This window comes from Doryrhamphus excisus, chromosome 10 (assembly GCF_030265055.1).
Source record: "Doryrhamphus excisus isolate RoL2022-K1 chromosome 10, RoL_Dexc_1.0, whole genome shotgun sequence".
Lineage (NCBI taxonomy): Eukaryota > Metazoa > Chordata > Actinopteri > Syngnathiformes > Syngnathidae > Doryrhamphus > Doryrhamphus excisus.
Window position 1 is genome coordinate 13,192,143 of NC_080475.1, and position 21,230 is coordinate 13,213,372.

A 21,230-nucleotide genomic window follows, 5' to 3' on the forward strand; every position below is an offset into this window, starting at 1 on the left:
ACAACAATAACAGAAAGAGAGAACACATCATTTTAAGATAATTGATCAATTTTATTTGCATGTTGTCTAAACTGAAATCAGATAATTAAAGTAAATTATGTTTAAGAGCAGAGTGGTTAGCACGCAGGCCTCACAGCTAGGAGACCAAGGTTCAATTCCACCCTCGGCTATCTCTGTGTGGAGTTTGCATGTTCTCCCCGTGCATGCGTGGGTTTTCTCCGGGTGCTCCGATTTCCTCCCACATTCCAAAAACATGCTAAGTTAATTGCCGACTCCAAATTGTCCATAGGTATGAATGTGAGTGTGAATGGTTGTTTGTCTATAAGTGCCCTGTGATTGGCTGACTGTCGACCAGTCCAGGGTGTACCCCGCCTCTTGCCCGAAGACAGCTGGGCACCCAGCACCCCCACGACCCTGGTGAGGAAAATTAAAATTAAAATTAAAATTAAAATTAAAATTAAAATTAAAATTAAAATTAAAATTAAAATTAAAATTAAAATTAAAATTAAAATTAAAATTAAAATTAAAATTAAAATTAAAATTAAAATTAAAATTAAAATTAAAATTAAAATTAAAATTAAAATTAAAAATTACGACGTATCGTTAAATTAAATAGGCTATGGGATAGGCTCCAGCACCCTTCAAGTGGTAGAAAATGAATGAATGAATGTTTAAGAGCTTCATATAAGATTACATTTAAGGTGTTATGTTAAGTGCTGCATCATCATCGTCTATTGAAAAGCTACTATTTTTTTTATTTACATTTTGCCTTCAATTAAAAAAAATGATGGAGAGACATGTTTTCACTGGACAAAAACAGTATGGCTTTTTGTGTAACACACATATTTTTTGTTATAATTTGAATTAAGATGTAACTGTAATGAAATTTTACTGAGCATAATAAATTAGCAATATAGCATGCAGTGGCGTTATTGGCATTTATTTCTTGGATAGTGCAGACAGCGATGGATGGAGGAGTTGGAGAGGAATAAGGAAGCAATTGGTGTGTTAGGAGGAGGTGGGGGGTGGGGGGGGTTACTGTATGATGGTGTGTCACCAAAACACGAGCACAGTTCACTGCTCAGGCACAAAGCTCTAAGTGACTGATGCCCACCCCCCTCCTCCACCCTCCTCCTGATGCTAATAAGCAGATCTGGGTCAACTCACCCTCTCAAACGCACACACACACACACACACACACAGTGGCATACTTGCTTACGAGACCAACACACACATACCGTCACAAAACATGCCTGCCCTCTCAATACACACACTCGGGGTCCACCCCTCCAAGGCCTGACATGCGTGCTGCTTACAGCTGAGTGGTGTTGTCATGCCTCCATTTTGTCCAGTCTCCAGCAAGATGAAGGAGATGAACATTTACACTAAATATAAGTATATAATATATAATCAGATGTGGGAAAAACATAATCTATAATCAGGGAGGACATGCTGCAATATAAGTAGCAAAATATCTACAATGTTGGAAGTTCACAAACATGGTGGAAATGCAACAAAACATGCCACAAAATGGTGGACCAAAAAAAACATGGTGGACACCACCTATACAAACATGGTGGGCGTGTTACATTCATTTATTCATTCATTCATTTTCTACCGCTTATCCTCACGCTGGAGCCTATCCCAGCTGTCTTCGGACGAGAGGTGGGGTACACCCTGGACTGGTGGCCAGCCAGCCAATCACAGGGCACATGTAGACAAACAACCATTCACACTCACATTCATTCATTCATTCATTTTCTACCGCTTTTTCCTCACAAGGGTCGCAGGGGATGCTGGAGCCCATCCCAGCTGTCTATGGGCGAGAGGTGGGGTACACCCTGGGCCAGCCAATCACAGGGCACATATAGACAAACAACCATTCACACTCACATTCATAAAATTAAAATTAAAATTAAAATTAAAATTAAAATTAAAATTAAAATTAAAATTAAAATTAAAATTAAAATTAAAATTAAAATTAAAATTAAAATTAAAATTAAAATTAAAATTAAAATTAAAATTAAAATTAAAATTAAAATTAAAATTAAAATTAAAATTAAAATTAAAATTACTTGTATTTTTTTAATTTGGAGTCGCCAATTAACCTAGCATGTTTTTGGAATGTGGGAGGGATTGAACTCGGGTCTCCTAGCTGTGAGGTCTGCGCTAACCACTCGTACACCGTGCGCATTACAACACAATCCAAAACCACAGCGAATGTATAGGACACTATACCGGTTAATTCCAAAAACATGCTAGGTTAATTGGCGACTCCAAATTGTCCATAGGTATGAATGTGAGTGTGAATGGTTGTTTGTCTATATGTGCCCTGTGATTGGCTGGCTGGCCACCAGTCCAGGAAGGCAGTGGATTTGGTCAGTTTGGTTTCTATTCGTATTCGTATCCTAACCTGTCAATATGATACCACGATGCCATCCTATATACTGGATACTTATTATGAGAGTATGCCAATTAGTGTTAGCCTCAGGCCTGATATCAAGGTAGACCTTTGATAACAGATAACAGGAGATGAAGCACCACAACAATCACAGACACCACCTCAACCTCATCTTCAACCTCTGCGACTTTTTCCCTCCACACCCTGACATGCATGCAAACACACAAACATCCACTTCACTCAGAGAAACGTGCACTATGACCTTTATCTCTCCTCCACAACAAGAGTCTGTCACTGCAGCTCTCTTCACTCGGTGGCCCCTTTGAGCCATGCTGCACTGTTTGGGGTTTTTATGCGCCGGGAGGTGGGGGGGAAGGGGGGTGAATGTGTTTGTGCACCTGCCACTTTCCATGCATTTATGTGTGTCATAATTTACTGTATAAAATCTCTTTTTTAAAAAAATAATAATTACATAAAGGCTGTTTCAGTTAGCTAAGTCATGATCAAGACTCTAAAATACAAAGGGGGGGGGGGGTGCTGAAAAAAAAAATCAATTTTCACAATCAAATATCAACACACACACGTCCAATTGCTGCTGTGACCATGGCAACTATCAGAGATTATGGCTCCCAGTCAGCAGTGTTAAGATGCGGCTATAAGCCTCTCCGTATCGGGCCTACACACACACACACACAGTGTTGAATTAATCCTTTTATGTAGAGATAGAAGCTACATTGGTTACCCTGGCAACCAATTTAAAATACCTTTTCAAAGAAGGTAGACATTTTTTAAAATATTTTTTTTATAGGAGCTTTGGGGAAAAAATTAAATTAATGTAAAAAATATATATAATTAAATTTGTAAAAAATAGTAAATATATACACACACACAGCGTTGAATTAATGCTTTTATGTAGAGGTAAAAGCTACATTGGTTACCCTGGCAACCAATTTAAAATACCTTTTCAAAGAAGGTAGACATTTTTTTAAATTATTTTTTATAGGAGCTTCGAGGAAAAAATTCAATTAATGTAAAAAATATATAATATAATAATAATATATAATAATAATAAATAATAATAACAATATAAAATAATAATATATAATTATATATAATTTGATTTGTAAAAATAGAAAATAAACAAATATGCAAATATATTTTAAAAATGCAATAAGAAAATATATAATAATAATATATAATAATAAATAATAATAATATAAAATAATAATATAATAATATATAATGTGATTTGTAAAAAAAAGAAAATAAACAAATATGCACAATAATAATAATAGACTACAAAATCACTGTACAAAAATAAAATATTATTCATTTAGTTGCAGAGTGTGTACTTATACTATATGCGTGTACATGTGACATTTGCAGCCGATCCAGTGTGTGCATGATGTGACCATGATGAGGAAAGGGAAAGGGGGGGGGGGATAAAGGGGGAGGGGTGAGATGCCTGAAGGACTGTGGCTATCTCCTAACTCCACACACACACACACACACACACACACGCCTAGTCAGACGTGGGTGACACAGTAAACAACAAGCGCTGTGTGAGCCTGAGCACCAACAGCAGCTGCATGCATGCATGCATGCATGCAAAGCCAAGCATGAAAACATGCACCATTTAAATTCACCTAATTCCATCATTCATATTATTTATTATTATTATTTTTGATTAATATTTTTAAAATCTGGCTGCTTTGTGCTCCCCCCACTCACTCTTTTTTTTTGCTATATAGGAAGAAAAAAAAACGATGACACTTGCTCAGCCTTGTCACAGCAGATTATATGTAAGCTGCATGCGGAGAGCTGAGGTAGGGAAGAAATAATCGTATTTATCCTATATACTGTATATATATATATATGTTACAGTATGTTGGATATGTATGCGTCTTCAAATACATGATATAATACGATACATCGTTAAAACAATACGGTTTAGTACGGAGATGCATGAAGATGTGCGTGCGGGTGGGAGCTTTCCACGGTTGCACGCTTGCTGCAGGCCATGCATGCTCATCATATCAGCAACGAGTTGCGTTCTTGCAGCCTGCTGCTGCTGCTAATCCGGAATACAATATGTTCTATTAATTTTTTTTTTTTAAGCTGCAAAGTGCATGCATGAGAAAACAGTACAAGTCTATATAAAGGGAATATTTGCTTTTAGAAACAAAATACTGTAGAGAAATTCTCGGTGTTTTCCATTTTAGATGCGACAGATGTGCAAAAACAGATGTGTGTGTGTGTTTAGTGCAACATCTTGTGTGTGACGCATCGGCCTGTTTTGAGCTCCCAGCGGCAGGGTGCAAAATAAAGACGTTAATTAGGAAACATTCATTCATTCATTCATTTTCTACCGCTTATCCTCAAGAGGGTCGCAGGGGTGCTGGAGCCTATCCCAGCTGTTAATTAGGACACATTGTCCAAAAAAAGAAAACAAAAAATAAATTAAAATTAAAATTATATGAATGCGAGTGTGAATGGTTGTTTGTCTATATGTGCCCTGTGATTGGCTGGCCACCAGTCCAGGGTGTACCCCGCCTCTCGCCCAAAGACAGCTGGGATAGGCTCCAGCACCCCCGCGACCCTCATGAGGAAAAGCAGTGGAAAATGATTAAAATTAAAATTAAAATTCCGAGTGTGAATGGTTGTCTATATGTGCCCTGTCAAAAAAGAAAACTGAGTCAAAAAAATTAATTAAAATTAAAATATGAATGTGAGTGTGAATGGTTGTTTGTCTATATGTGCCTTGTGATTGGCTGGCTGGCCACCAGTCCAGGGTGTACCCCGCCTCTCGCCCAAAGACAGCTGGGATAGGCTCCAGCACCCCCGCAAATCTAGTGAGGATCAGCGGTATAGAAAATGAATGAATGAATAATTGTATTATACTGTTTTTGATCATTGGCTTTTGTGGACCAATAAGGCAAAAAAAACACCTTTCTGGTAAATTGTTAATAATATGTATTTCTTGTGTTTTTAAAGTGATATGTGGGTTTATAGTGTGCAATAATTCCATCACACAAAACGTATAAAATAGAAATGTGAAAAATTGCAATTTTGCACAAAAATGTCGATAAATATGGGTAAATAACGTAGACAGGAAGTAAGGTGTCATCATTGCTTCATTCATAATGTCACACTGTCAATTGCGTGGGTTCTCCCCCCCCACCCCACACACACACGCGCGCACTTTTCCACGTGATTTGTCGTGACTGCCTCCCCCTTTCTCTATCTCTCCTTGTCCTTGTACGACGTAGCAGTCACACATTCCCTGCTTCCAGTTTCATATATTTAACAATTATTTTATTAATATTGAAACGAACAAGGGTATATTTTTAAGGTTGATTTTTTTTAAAGTATTTTTAGTGGGGGGGCTGGATGATGGACGAGCGAGCCGAGAGGATTTTTTTTTTTGGAGTGCGGTGTTGGGACTCGACGACATGACTGTGCAGCACCAGCAAGGACATTAAAAAATTATTATTATATAAAATTTAATTTAATTTCTCGCTTTCTGGATTTTGACGATTAAGCGGAGACAATGGCTCACCTGATCCGACACAAGCTGACCAACAAGCTGACCAACGCGGCCCACACGGTCTCCAACAAGTCCCAGGCCAAGGTCAGCGGCGTGTTCGCCCGCCTCGGCTTCCAGGCCGCCACGGACGAAGAGGGCGTGGGCTTCGCGGAGTGCGACGACCTGGATTATGACTACAGGCAAGGCATGCAAATGGACACCTTCCAAGGAGGGGACGATGATGACGGTGGCGGCGGCGGCGGTGAAGGAGGCCTCGAGGCCGGGGACAGCCACTACCAGAGGGACGGAACCGGACCCAGGTCCGCGTCACTTAAGACCGGGGGATCCCTGGACGAGGACAAGCCCAAAATCACGTCGTGGGAGGCTGGATGGAACGTCACTAATGCCATTCAGGTACACGTCGTCCGGATTGGGCCTAATGTCACCTTGAACGCAACACGGCACAGGAGGACAGCCTATTAAAATACGAATAAAAAAAATAATGTTATACAATTTCAACATACCAAAAATACATTAAAATGTATAACATTTTTAATGTAAAAAAGTACATAAAAATTACAACAAATAAAGGCTACAATGAATTAAAAGACATTTTGAAAATAGTGTTATAAAATCCCTACTATTTAAATCTTCTACCCTCAGGGTGCGAATTATATTTTGGTAGCAAATACACAAATATTAAAAAAAAACATCGAAATCAACTATTCAAAAATGATTTTTTTTGGTTTTTAAATTAAAATGAAACCGATGTATTAGTAAGAGAAATTATGTAAATCCTTTTATCAGTGCTGTGGCTCAGTGAAGGCGGCAAAAATTATAATAATAATAAAAAAAAGCAACAAAAACCTACTGTTATAATACGGTTTAAATCCTAAATGAATGAATTTAAATGATAGGGTCAAACCACTGGTGATTGATGATAAGGGGGAATTATGTAAATTATGTTATCAACAATGTAGCTGTTTTTATGCAATTAAAAATATTTAAAAGCAGTTTTATAAAATTAATATTGATGAATTAAATGAATTTGTTTGTTTATATGTTTTATCTATGGTATAAATTATTAAAAAATATTTTTTTTCTGTAATGAAAAGATTATGTAAGGTGCAGCCTCCATGTTTTTGTGACGGTTCGGCCATGCTTGTTTGTCCCCCCCCCCCTGCAGGGCATGTTCGTCCTCGGCCTGCCCTATGCCATCCTGCATGGTGGCTACCTGGGTCTCTTTCTTATCATCTTTGCAGCAGTGGTGTGCTGCTACACGGGCAAGATCCTCATCGCCTGTCTCTATGAAGAAAACGAGGATGGTATCAAAGTGCGGGTCCGCGACACCTACGTGGACGTGGCTAACGCCTGTTGTGCACCACGCTTTCCCGCTCTGGGCGGCCACGTTGTGAACGTGGCGCAAATCATCGAGCTGGTCATGACGTGTATTCTGTATGTGGTGGTGAGCGGCAACTTGATGTACAACAGCTTCCCGGGTCTTCCTGTTTCTCAGAAGGCGTGGTCGGTGGTAGCAACGGCGGCGCTGCTTCCGTGCGCTTTCCTAAAAAACCTGAAAGCCGTGTCCAAGTTCAGTTTGCTGTGCACGATAGCCCACATTGTTATCAACGTCCTCGTGATTGCGTACTGCCTCTCCCGTGCTCGTGAGTGGGCATGGGAGAAGGTGAAGTTCTACATCGATGTCAAGAAGTTCCCCATCTCCATCGGTATTATCGTCTTCAGCTACACTTCGCAGATTTTTTTGCCGTCGCTGGAAGGCAACATGCAGCGGCCTTCTGAGTTCCACTGCATGATGGAGTGGACGCATATCGCCGCCTGCGTCCTCAAGGGTCTCTTCGCCTTGGTGGCATACCTGACATGGGCCGACGCCACCAAGGAGGTCATTACGGATAACCTCCCGTCCGCTATCCGTGCTGTTGTCAACATCTTTTTGGTAGCTAAAGCGCTCCTGTCCTATCCGCTGCCTTTCTTCGCCGCTGTGGAAGTCCTGGAGAAGTCGCTCTTCCAGGATGGTGGGCAGGCCTTGTTCCCCAATTGCTACGGCCCCGGCGGCCAGCTCAAATCCTGGGGTCTGGGGCTCCGTGTTGCTCTTGTGGTGTTCACTCTTCTAATGGCCGTTTTTGTTCCGCATTTTGCGCTTCTTATGGGTCTCACCGGGAGCCTCACAGGCGCCGGTTTGTGCTTCCTGTTACCAAGCCTCTTTCATCTGAAGCTGCAGTGGAGGAACCTGCTGTGGCATCACGTTTTCTTCGACGTGGCTATTTTTGTCATCGGGGGTATTTGCGCCGTATCGGGTTTCATTCACTCCATTGAAGGGCTCATAGAAGCTTTCAGGTACAATATCCAAGACTGAGAGCTTTTTTTTTTGGTGTTTTTATTCACCTTTCATCCCAAACCGCTACCCGACCAAGCAGGTGGCAGTGACCTCATCCAGAGGAAGAAAAAAACAATTATATTGTGTAAATTGTATAACTTTTGATTTTGCCTTTTTGTGATGATGACGTGCAATAATAAACTCTACAATCATGATGTAATATAAAAGTCTCCTTTACGGACGGCGAAGACACTTGTGTCCTCAAGTCACGTGTGTGTGAGTACGTGTTCATACTCGGGGTTTGCGTATGTCACGTACTGCATGTGCGTAAAAACTGTTTTGTTTGCTGTTTAGATATTCCAGCTGCTACTTAGCTAATACGTCCCACATGCAAAACAATAATTTCGGGAAAAGAAATATACACCCTCTTCAATTATGTTTGTGTTCTGTGGTCAAACTGCTGCCATATTTATGTTAATACAGACATTTTAACATGCTTAACTGTTATACAAGTGTCAAAAAAAAAAAAGTGAACCGATGCTACCGTCAGCACACTTCGATAAGTATACTGTGTACACTATGTGTCTCAATTTGCGTGCTTCCATACATATTATATAGTGTACGGTAAAAGCGTCCAAACAGGGATCTAAGTACATGACGTCCATATTATACATAATGAAGTGTATTGATGGGAGTATTGGAATTGAGACACAGGTTGTGTAATTTAGTTTATGAGTGTGTGTCTATGTGTGGACAAGATTTTTAATACCAAGTGGTCTATAGTGTGGAAGATGGAATCCAGAGTGGGGTTCTTAGGCAGGATGTTGCATGGCTGATTAATATTTTGTGCAGAGGGTGTTAAAAATAATTGTAAATAAGTTAATTTTTTAAACTTTAATAATGGTTCGGAGTGCATGAGAAAGTTAAAAGGCTCTTTGACCGACACAACATTAATAGAGCCAATGTTTTCGTAGCGGTAAGAAGCAAACCGCAGTCCGTATTAATAGAGGTGATGTTGCAAACAATAGTACAATAGTCAAATGCAATATTTTAAAGCGTATGCAGAGGTAAAACTCATGATACTTCACTGATTTGGATATCACGATATTAATGCAATACAGGAATGCACAAACCTCTTAATAAAATCGAGCCAGCACCCTGCAGTAAAGATGGTGGTCATAACCTGCCGTGAATATATTCTGTGTAGTGGTTTGACTAATACTCATCTCTTTTTTTTTTTTTGTTTGGGGTACATTTCTTCAACTTCGGTAGAGATCGTTTGTTTTCTCTGTGTCATTCTGGATGGAGTGAATTTAAAAAGTGCAAGCAAGTGGCTCCTCTTTGTGTCGTATGAAAAAGTGTTCTGTTTGTTGGATGATATTCTCTTCCCTGTGGAACCTGTCAACTTGTGATTTAATGCAACTAATCATGGTGTGTGAGACAAAGAGTATTTGTGGAATGAAGAGATCAATAAATGAAATATTTTATGGCTGCTGATTACAATGTTTTCTTGCAGAAAATGGGATTTGTAAATACAGTAAAGTGATGGAATGATCAATGAATGATCTTCAACAAGCGTTTTTGCCATATTGTCAAATATAAAGATCTTTAACTATATATATTTTTTCAGTCAAAGCAGCAGAGCGCTCCTGTCATGTACAGTAAACAATCTTTGCAGTGGGTCCTTAAAAACAGCAAAGCACTGCTCTTGTTATAACACTGAAAAGGGGGAAATATGTGAATAAGGATGGCCGGACACGATGTCTCCCTCTGGCATCCTCATCAAGAATGCTTTTTTAAAAAATTATTTATTTCACACACACAAAAACATCTGTCAAGCACACGGTAGCCATTTTGTTTCCCACAAGTAGACCTGCACAGCAAGTCAACAAAACAACACAATGTACTTTTTCAGTCGATTCAAACACAAATAATTTGTATGTTATTTCAAACATCTAAATAAAGAACATATACTGTACATGTCTACCTAAACAAATACATACATTAAACATAAACCGTGACATTACACTCTTAACAGACGTCTGTTAGCTAGCTTACAGGTCGCTTAGCTAGCTTACAGTACCATGTAGCATCTACAACGCGGTACCAAACTATGTCTCAAAAAGTTTCCAAAATGCACCAAACATGCTAAAAAATACTCACATTACATGTAATGTTCGTGACATACCTGAAAAAGGGGGAAATATGTGAATAAGAATGGTCGGAAACGATGTCTCCCTCTAGCATCCTCATCCAGAATGGAGTGCCGCCGCCAGACATAGACAATCGATCCCCGATTAACTGATTCAGAGTGAATTGTAAAGCAATTTTAAATAGATGTAACCCTTTTTAATAAACACATTGCAACACAAACAATATATCACACTCTCATATAATGAATCTTTGGTTAAAAATACCAAAGCCCTTTGCACTAGTTCCTTAAAACAGCAGAACAGCGGTGTCGTATGGAGAATCTTTAGCTAGCGGTTTTATCAGTAGGAGCAACAGAACATTCTCGTTAAATAGATAGACCAGTTCAACCACCGTCCCGCGGCACAATAGTGTTCCATGAGGAATTATCCAATATCCGTTTTTTTAAATTAACATTTATTAATCATTTTCTGCAACTATTATGTCATTGTCAAGTGTCCGTGGTGTAAAGACTAGCAGAGCAATGTAATATTCGTCCGTGTGGCAACACGTACCCGATTGCTTCGTTCCGTGACCGCACGTGAGGTGGTTTGTTTAGATTTTAACAATGTAAACAAACGTGCAATGGCTCAGAAAAAACACTGAAATAAACGATCTATTTAATAATACGTATTAGTGATGAAAAACTAAAGAGAAGGACAGTTTCACTTCAGTTCAGCAAATTTTTGGGACAGCCGCCCACACAAACACAGAAGTCATATGTTAGGTTTCACTTCTCAGTAATACAGGAAATAAAACACTGCATTATTTCAGAAACAGCAGAAAGGCAGCAGCTTTTATTAAAGTAGCCTCGATTCTGATATCAAAATGCTTCTTCCCATCATGATAACGGCACTCATCTTTTGCACATATGGAGAAAAAAACCCTGCAGTACAAGTCATCCTGACCAACAAAGGACTCCAGTACGGTAAGTAGATCTATATCATTTTGCATGTACTAACAAGAAACATGCATGTGTTGTGTGTTTTTGTCTCTAAGGAAAAAACGTTGCTGCAGACTGGATTCAGGAAAAGCTGGAGTTTGTCACATTCCCTGATATGGACGGTGAAATACCCCTCAGCTTCCTGGGACACATAGGCTACACGCTAACCGGGTATAAGACGACATAGCCATTTTGTTTGTAGTTCTATCATGAAATACCAAATTGGTACCAAAAAAGGTGGCATTTTGCGCTACATTTTACTATAATTGACAGTAACATTCCAGAAAAATGTTAACTTAGACATTGCCTGTGGCTTTTTATACATGGATGACAGTTAAGAATGCTAAAATGTAACTTCACACATTGTCTGTACAGTTAAAAGTTTTTAAGTCTGACTCTGGAACTAATAAAAGGGCACGTTAAGCGTCTGCTTTACTTTATTTTAGTTTTATTTAGTTGAATTTATTTTTAGTTGAAAGAAGTTGAAGAACTTCCTCTGATTTTGGGGACGGACAAAGTACATTCATGCATTCTTAAAGGTGACCTATTATGATTTTTCTACTTTTCTGACCTATAAATGTAGTTAGAATGTTGTATTCTCATTTTAAACCATGTCAAAGTTTCAGATAATGAGGTTTCTGCATTTAGAAGTGAGCACTGAAAGAAGTTTGGGATGGTTCAAAACACTTGGTTTCAAAAGGCGTGGTTAAAGTGACCCTTTGTGATGTCACAGAGGGACAGACTTCCTTATATGGTTCATAGTTAGGAAGCACTTTGGGCGTGTGACCAATCACAGTATTGTGGGCATGCCCGGGGGCGGGCTATGAGTGGGATAAATTAAAAACAGACCGTGTACTTAAAAGTAACTTCATTGTTCTTTCTAGTTTTTCCACAAGAAATAATGCTAGAAATATAAATAATCTGTTCCAAGGTCAAGCTGTGGCCATCATGAAACCTTTACTACTACAAGCAATGTTTGATGTCACGTTTGAAAAGAAATGCAATGCAGCTAAATAAAATTAAAATAAAGTAAAACATGCAAAACATGTTGCACTATTTTATTAATAGAAGTGTGTACTTAACTTGTTTTTTTTCTTGTCTTCTTCTTTGTTGAAGTGTCACCATAGCCAAGTGTGATTTTGCGGAGCCATCGATAGAGTTCTACCAAGACGTCTCAGGACTGAAGATGTCCATTGTAGGTTTCAGCATCGCACTGACAGGAGCTTGGCGGGCCCATTGTGGGATAATGTGAGTGAGAAATGACATTAATTCTTGATTTGATTCAGATAGATAGATCAATCAAAATGTACAAATTAGTATTATTATAATTATTTATAGTTTTTATTTTCAGATACGGAAGTGGCTTTTTCGACATGGCCCTGTTCGGAGTGGACTTGGTCTCGGTAGTGCATCTGGGGAGCGACGCTGATGGACATTTGTCTTTAACCAACGTGAGCTGCGATACTCAAACTCGAGATGTGGACTTACGTTTCTACGGCGGCTCCAGGTAGCACATATAAAAAATTGTTTTATAATAGATTGTAAAAAAAAAAAAAAAAAAAAACATGCATGTTTGCAGTTGGATCCTCCAGCCTTTTGTGAAGCATCTCAAAGCACGAATCAAAGGTCAAATAGAGGGCAAAGTGAGTGTTCTGCTTTTTAACAGTTAACGTGTGGATCTTTGACTAGAGTTTTGTATAGTACTGTCATATACAGTACAGTATATACATAGTAGTAGTCTATACATATATAAGTATATGTGGATGGATTATATTAAAACATTGTCTTATTTTTAACTAACACATATAGGCGTTCATATAGAGGATCTTTGTCCCGATTTTTGCAGCAGGCATATAAAAAAAACAAAAAAACAGGGCACTCCTGTCGTTGTATAGAGGATCTTTGGCTAGCCTTTAGCACTCATGTAACATGGAGGATGTTTGATTCGTATTATTCGTGTTTTTGCACAAAGTCCTTAAAAACTACATTCTATGTTTTTATTTGGATTTAATATGTGTTGTCATGAGATTAATGTTTCAATAAAAATAACAATGTTTCCATTCTCGCCAGCTTTGCGACGCTGTGGAAGAACTTATCGTGAACTTGGACCGCCATCTACAGGCTATGAACGGTATTGCACTACTGATACAAAAAGAAACTCTACCAAAAATTCGAGACAAAAACTAAACATTTCAATTCTTTTTAGTCAATTTCCAGGTGAATCGAGACCTGATTCTGGACCTGCCTCTCACTGGCCAACCTGTTATTGACGCTTCAAGTCTTCGCCTTGGTTTTCAGGTCAGGAAATATACATATTATTTTTTATTAGTTTAAGCTAACACATAAATATTTGACATACATTTTAAGGGAGAATTCTACAGCATCAAAAGGCCAAAGGAGCCACCCTTTGAGGCCCAGCCTTTCATGGTACCTGAGAATCCAGCCTACATGCTGTCCATGGGCCTGTCTGACTTCACGTTCAATTCCGCTTCCTTTGGATACTTCTCAGCTGATTTAATGCAGATTTTTATCGATGACAGCATGGTGAGCTCACCTGAGAAGACAAAATGGCCGCTTGTAGTTGGAAACGTCTCCAGAGAATACCTAATAAAATAGCACATTTACATTTTATGTTATAAATTGTTGTTTTCTTTATTCAGATACCTCCCAGATCACCCGTGCACCTTAACACCCGTTCACTGGGTCCCTTCATTCCTCAGGTAAGCCATTATCTAATCACGTGTCCCAAAGGGAAAAAAAACCATTCATTTCTCAATTATAGCAATACTCAAAAAGGCCGCTAGGTGCCAGTATATATCACCTTCTTAATTAACCGTCTCTTGTTGTATATTAATTTAGTATGTCTTTACCATACTACCAGTGTCTTTAGTTTGTTATCATATTTAATTAACTGTTTTATTATAACATAAATGCATAATTAAATATCATTTTATTTTATTATTCATGGGGATGAATAAAGTATCTACGTACATAAAGTGTAAAAATAAGAAAATTCAGACATGTCTTTAGTTTATCATATTTAATTAACTGTTTTATAATAACACAAATGCATAATTAAACATCATTTTATTTTATTATTCATAGGGATGAATAAAGTATCTACCTACCTACATAAATGTAGGTAAAAATAAGAAAATTCAGACATACATACCAGTGTCTTTAGTTTGTTATCATATTTAATTAACTGTTTTATTATAACATAAATGCATAATTAAATATCATTTTATTTTATTTTGTGTTATTATTCATGGGGATGAATAAAGTATCTACCTACCTACATAAAGTGTAAAAATAAGAAAATTCAGACATACATACCAGTGTCTTTAGTTTGTTATCATATTTAATTAACTGTTTTATAACATAAATGCATAATTAAACATTATTTAATTTAATTTAATTTTATTATTCAGGGGGATGAATAAAGTACCTACCTACATAAAGTGTAAAAATAAGAAAATTCAGACATACATACCAGTGTCTTTAGTTTATCATATTTAATTAACTGTTTTATTATAACATAAATGCATAATTAAATATAATTTTATTTTATTATTCATGGGGATGAATAAAGTATCTACCTACCTACATAAAGTGTAAAAATAAGAAAATTCAGACATACATACCAGTGTCTTTATCATATTTAATTAACCGTTTTATTATAACATAAATGCATAATTAAATCATTTTATTCTATTCTATTTTATTTTTTTAATTTAATTTAATTCAATTTAATTATTCATGGGGATGAATAAAGTATCTACCTACCTACATAAAGCGTAAAAATAAGAAAATTCAGACATGCGTGCGTGCCAAAATTTCCAGCAATGGGTGGTTGTGGTTGATGACAATGTACCCCACCGGACATCTGATCCAAATGTGGATTGTTTAGCCACACAAACCATTTAAAATGAAGCTTTGCTGAAAGTCACCCACCTTTAAAAGTTTTCTCAGACCCCCCCCCCCCCCCCCCCCCCCCCCCCCCCCATGGGAAACTTAATTCTTCCACAGTTGCCAAAGATGTTTCCAGACCTGCCCGTGGTTCTGCACACTTACGCCAGAAACTTCCCGGTGTTCTCCTTCCACCCCGGGGCCATCACACTGAACTTGCCTGGCGCGGTGAAGGCCTTCGCCATCCAGCCCAATGCCACGTGGACCCCACTGTTTAAACTGCATGTGGTGAGCACTACACTGGCCTTGGTCCTGTGAAAAATGTTTTTTGAAAATTAATTTAATTAAAATTAATTAATTAAAATTAATTAATTAAAATTAATTAAAATTAATTAAAATGTCTTCAGTTATGTTGGTTTGTATTTAATATTGAAATAAAAATTTAACTTCTTTTTTAATGAAGGATTCAAACTTCAAGGGCAAAATGTGGACGGATGATGGATTCCTGAAGGGCTCGGTGACAATGGACAAGTGAGAGTACAATAATGGTGTCTGTTTTTGAACAAAAAGTAATAACCTCTTTTCAAACAGTTTCACACTGACTCTGGTAGCAACTGTTATCGGACCCTTTAAGGTACACGCTTGCTTCAGAATAAAATATTGGAGCCTCAAGTTTAAAAAAAGGTTCTCTTTGCAGATCGCTGCTTTGGAAAACTTGGGAAAGATGGCGATGAAAATGTTTGTTTTGCCTCATATCAATGGTGAGTTGGATTACACTCAATTAACCAAGCATTCATTCATTTTTTTAAATTATTTTTTAATTTTTTTTTTAATTCATTTTTTCTGATATTCTAGTACTTGGATGTTGATTGGGTGTTGCTTGATTTGCAGACAAACTGTCCACAGGCTTTGCTTTACCACAAACAACACAAGCACTGCTGGTCAATTCGGTTCTGACAGTAGAAGAGGTGAGTACTACTAATAAAAACACTTTAAGGAATTTAAGAGGAGACTTATTGTTGATTTTTGTGCCCCCCCAACAGGGATTTGTTGCTTTCCGTTCGGATGCTAAACTGCAGCCAAGTGACCGCCGTCTTAGTTAGCACACATTTGAGCAGCTTTTTAAAATTTTTTAAATATTGTCTTCATTTTTACTTTTCCACGCCTTACAATTACTCACTAAAGGCATGGCTGTAGACTACTACAATGTATCTCATAGGACATATCTTAGTGTATGAGTGTAAGTACAACAAGGAATGCTTCACCTTGTAGTAAAAAATTACACATCGTAATTCTCTAATTAAAATTAATTAGAGTAATTAATTAAAATTATCTAATTAATTAGATTAATTAATTAAACTCAATCCAATTATTTTTATTTTATCAGATTAATGAAAATTAATTTAAATAATTAATTAGTCAACCATTATACAATCAATCATTAATCAACTTTCTATTTCCATGTTGGAAGTAATAAGAAATAAAGTAATAAAACTGTCTAATATATGATTAATTAATTATTTTAAATTAATTTCAATTAATTTGTTTAAATTTATTTTAAATTAATTTCAATTAATTAATTTGTTTACATTTATTTTCAATTAATTTCAATTAATTAATTAGAAATAAAGAAATAAAGTAATAAAACTGTCTAATATATGATTCATTAATTATTTTAAATTAATTTCAATTAATTTGTTTAAATTTTTTAAATTAATTTAAATTAATTTTAATTAATGAATCATATATTAGACAGTTTTATTACTTTATTTCTTACTACTTACTACCTACTTACTACTTACTTCTTACTACCAACATGGACATAGAAAGTTGATTTAAAAATATATTTTTCATTTTGTTAGGCAGGATTTATCATAAAAAAGGACTGAAACAAAAAAAAAAAATTCATTATCTTCCCAATATGGGGAGCAAAAGGGAATATTGATGAAGCCACTAATTCATATTGACTCTGTTTTGATGGCTTATTGTTAGCATTATTAGTTAATTTTTAAAACCTACATTCTATACCCTGGCACCCTAAAAGAGTCTCTCTTCAAAGTGTAATAAAAAAATCAAAATTCCAACTTTCAGTGCAGATCAAAGGATTTCACCACCACCAGTGTCATTAAACAGTGACATGTTTATTATTCACATTTGTGCCTTTTTTTGTTGTTGTTGTTTTAGTTACAGGTTGACATTCTTGGAATGTAACACCGCGACAATATAAATATAAACCTATTTACAGCCCCTGCTTTTTAAAATGTTCCCCATAAGAAAACATCAGTTTATTAAAGGAGATACTGCATGGGTGGATGGACAAGACACAGCTGCAACTACAAAACCATTTAACAACCCCCCGACTTTGTATTCATGGCTACTTATGATAAATAGGCAGCTTTTTAAATTGTTCTCTAATAATCTGCAGTCAGAATTTACAATGTGGGGGGGTGTTGAATCATTTTGAGGCAGATAAATGAAATTCTCATAACACTTACTTCAAAACATATATGTGATGATGGCACATTTGATGGCACCCAGAACAAAACAAAAATCCTTCCTGTCATGTTTTTCACATTCAAAATGGTCACTTGATGCTTGAGTGAGCGGCACTGCGGAATAAAAGATAGTGAGGAAGTACGAGGGGCTTCCAAAGGGACGGTTTAAAAAAAAAAAAAAGATAAACAAGGACAGAATGAGGTCAGCTGACGTTAAAAGAATACTTTGTAACAGCCTCTCCTGACCACAGAGAGACGTATGAAGAAAGTGACTTTTAAATAGGATGTTCTACCCAAAGTCAGCTGGGATAAGCTTCAGCATACCCCCTGTGTCCCCAATGAGGACAAGTGGCATAGACAATGGATGGGTGGGTTTGACAGTGCTTATTTACTTACGTACTTCTTCCAGTAGTGAGACACGCGGCACATACACTGGCTTGTCCTTATCTCTGCAGCATTTCACTGTTATTATTGTGGACATTTTGCCTGTGTGGGGGGGACATGTTGGCTTGGACCACAGAAGAAAAATGCAAGCATGAGCGACAATTACAGTATTTGTGGTCGTCGAGGGTGGAAAAGACATGAAAAGTAAAAGTAAAGTAAAAGGGTATTAAGTTGGGGTTTAGGCTGCGGCATTAGGCTTTACTGGTAGTTGAGGTGAGCTCCCCCTGGAGGAAGAGGGAAGCATCAAGAGAAGTGCATCAGTTCGTGATTGGAGGAGACCCACTATCATTCGTCTGCCACTGCCGCCGCCATGGGTACGCGTATAGTGCTGCGTGCCGTCGCTGCCAGCTCCTCGATTTCTGTATTCAACCGCCGGATGACCCACTCCATCGCCTCGCGACCCTGAGGCAAGAGTAAAAAAATTAATTCAAAAACATTAATGTGTGTTAGGTGGAGATTTTTTTTTTTTTTTTAAACTTCACCTTGCCAGCGTTGACAGAGATAGTGTTGGCCATGAGACCCTCCAGGTAGCTGCTCAGGCTGACACCTTTCACACTGATCAGAGCCTCCTGGGTCAGCACAGTCCTGGTCGACACAACAACAGCGCAACTTAGCTAACTAAACTACTAGAAAAATCATTGATCATTGAAAAATAAGAACTCATAATGCTCCATAATAATTACGCACTCACCGGCAGAGATTGCATCACTTTTCAGCCAAACGCTGTATGCGTGTTGCTAAAACTAAATTTAAAAACTGCCATTAAAAGTGATTCATTCATTTTCTCCCGCTTATCCTCACGTGGGTCGCGGGGGTGCTGGAGACTATCCCAGCTGTCTTCAAGTGAGAGCTGTGAGAGGCGGGGTACACCCTGGACTGGTCGCCAAGCCAGCCAATCACAGGGCACATATAGACAAACAACCATTCACACTCACATTCATACCTATGGACAATTTGGAGTCGCCAATTAACCTAGCATGTTTTTGGAATGTGGGAGGAAACCGGAGTACCCGAAGAAAACCCACGCATGCACGGGGAGAACATGCAAACTCCGCACAGAGATGGCCAAGGATGGGATTGAAATCGGGTCTCTTAGCTGTGAGGTCTGCACGCTAACCACTTGACTGCCGTGCAGCCCGTCGTCAAAAAAGAAACATACACCTCACTGTTATGTAAATAATGCTTCATACGTGTAATACTGGACTTATGTGCAATAAGATTCATACTACATTTTGTTATTGTCATTATTATTGTTTTTGACTGCAATACTATTGTTATTGTTTTTGACTGCAATTCTACATTTTGTTACTGTATAGACTATTGTTTTTGATGTACAATATTTACACTTATTTTGAACAGCACCTGCCACTTTTATATTTATGTATATTGTTATTACTTGTTTATTTCTATCCTTTTCCTTATTTACCTTCTACAAAACGCACTCAAAAATTTGTTGTGTGCAATACAATGACAATAAAGGCGATTCTGATTCTGAAAAGTGATGTTCCCATTATTTACAGTACATGGTCCTGCACAATATTTGCTCTCTTTGCGTTGAGTTGCTGTGTCAAATGATCATGAGGCATTATTAAGTGTTTTAACAAGATACAATTCTAAATAATAAAGGTAATTACTTGTCAGGGTCCTGCGGATGTGGCTTGTATGTCAACTTCTCATCCACAGACACCAAGTTCGTGAAGGAGATCTGAAGGGAGCAAACAAGTGAAGGTTGGATTGCAAGGTTTATAGTGTGTCTTACTGTGTAAATATTCTATGTTAAAGTGTGGAGCCTGTGTATGTAAAAAAAAAAAAAACACAATTTCTCTTTAAATTTGCATTCAGCGCTACTCACATTTGTAGATTTGAGCACAAAGATCTTTAGGCGGGGATCCACTACTGAGTGTTCTTGGACATAGGTGTGTGTTCTTGTTACTCCGATAATCTGCAGGAAAAGGAACGCATCAAATCCTTCATCCATTTGCCTGTTTCAAAGGCTTCATTAAATTGCACTTACAGATTTTGCGATGGCCGGCAGACCCCACTCTGTGCTGAGCAGTCTTTTACTGTGTAACCGGCCATCTTTGTCCACATTTCTGTCCAAAACGTCCACACCAAACACACTGGGGTTCATAGGGTTGGGGTACTTTTGCATGGCTGCCTTGGTCACCGTCTCCCATGGGTGGCTGTTGAAATATCAATTGTTTAGTTCAGCATGTTAACACACAATAAAAAAAATTCTAAATTATTAAACTACGGTAATAACTATATTATTATTATTAAACTACGTTGAATTCACGAAACAAACTCTTTAAGATGCATTTCTGTACTGGCATCACTGGACAGCCCGTTATGTAATAACGGTTATGTCAGCTTCTATCTTGATGATAAGCAATGACAGATATGACAACATAACTACCACTTTATTTGACTGGCGTGTAACAATAGTTTCATCGACATATATAAAAGAAAATACAGACAAATAATAAAGCTCGAAAAGCTCGACAAATAGTCACGAGTCAGCTGACTCGTGCTAGCACCGGGATGCTAACACTGCTAACGCTAACACTGCTAACACACAAAGTTAGGCTAGCTTTCGGTCAGCTAGCTTAAATGTCAGAGATTGGCGGTAAATGCGACTACAGTGTCCAAAGTAATGAGACTGGTATCCATTTTGGATACTTTAACGTGTAGTTAAAGTACTTAGCTTTGCTGCTAAAAGCTAGAAAAGAAACGTCTCAATGAGGAAAATGTGTAAGAAACTACACAGTAACGGATGTGGTATAGGAAAAGACAGAAAGCTCACTTGAAAATGTGCTCTGACACCCAGATCTTCATGTTTTGGCAGGTTTGTCAGACACTGGGAGCCGGCTGCTAATGACAGCGTGACCGCCGTGAAGAGGGAAGAAAGGTCGGGTGGAAAAAGACGTCTTCTCTCATGGACGCACGACAAGCACACTCCCCCTAGCGGGCGTGACAGGAATAGTTTG

General features: G+C 37.8%; 3 protein-coding genes and 2 long non-coding RNA genes across 6 annotated transcripts; 2 read left to right on the plus strand and 3 right to left on the minus strand.

Annotated features, from left to right (window-relative positions):
• Positions 1–219: 219 nt before the first annotated feature.
• Positions 220–10,944, minus strand: LOC131137576 (uncharacterized). The gene is made up of 3 exons (XR_009131942.1): positions 10,451–10,944; positions 5,961–6,403; positions 220–414 (listed from the first exon to the last, which is right to left on the minus strand). It is a non-coding gene; the product is annotated as an uncharacterized LOC131137576 (long non-coding RNA).
• On the plus strand, positions 5,627–9,759 carry LOC131137575 (vesicular inhibitory amino acid transporter-like). The gene is made up of 2 exons (XM_058085690.1): positions 5,627–6,341; positions 7,114–9,759. Exons 1-2 carry the CDS (start codon positions 5,952–5,954, stop codon positions 8,299–8,301), a joined length of 1,578 nt encoding a protein of 525 aa, XP_057941673.1. The 5' UTR covers positions 5,627–5,951; the 3' UTR covers positions 8,302–9,759.
• A 250-nt stretch (positions 10,945–11,194) lies between the features above and the next one.
• bpifcl (BPI fold containing family C, like) lies at positions 11,195–16,860 on the plus strand. Of its 2 annotated transcripts, XM_058084687.1 has the most exons (15): positions 11,195–11,380; positions 11,452–11,566; positions 12,512–12,643; positions 12,747–12,902; positions 12,975–13,038; positions 13,466–13,526; positions 13,602–13,693; positions 13,763–13,939; positions 14,056–14,115; positions 15,425–15,592; positions 15,768–15,835; positions 15,896–15,938; positions 16,002–16,065; positions 16,196–16,272; positions 16,348–16,860. In XM_058084687.1, the coding sequence occupies exons 1-15, from the start codon at positions 11,281–11,283 to the stop codon at positions 16,405–16,407; spliced, it is 1,437 nt and encodes a 478-aa protein (XP_057940670.1). In that variant the 5' UTR covers positions 11,195–11,280; the 3' UTR covers positions 16,408–16,860. The 2 variants fall into 2 exon arrangements, with proteins under 2 accessions (XP_057940670.1, XP_057940671.1); XM_058084688.1 differs by lacking the exon at positions 12,975–13,038 and having other exon boundaries at positions 12,747–12,846.
• Positions 12,033–14,177, minus strand: LOC131137114 (uncharacterized). The gene is made up of 3 exons (XR_009131854.1): positions 14,060–14,177; positions 13,827–13,949; positions 12,033–12,618 (listed from the first exon to the last, which is right to left on the minus strand). It is a non-coding gene; the product is annotated as an uncharacterized LOC131137114 (long non-coding RNA).
• Positions 16,861–17,424: 564 nt separating the features above from the next.
• Positions 17,425–21,214, minus strand: LOC131136470 (PRELI domain containing protein 3B-like). The gene is made up of 6 exons (XM_058083313.1): positions 21,047–21,214; positions 20,258–20,426; positions 20,096–20,185; positions 19,878–19,948; positions 18,726–18,828; positions 17,425–18,645 (listed from the first exon to the last, which is right to left on the minus strand). The coding sequence occupies exons 1-6, from the start codon at positions 21,076–21,078 to the stop codon at positions 18,529–18,531; spliced, it is 582 nt and encodes a 193-aa protein (XP_057939296.1). The 5' UTR covers positions 21,079–21,214; the 3' UTR covers positions 17,425–18,528.
• Between the last annotated feature and the right edge of the window lie 16 nt (positions 21,215–21,230).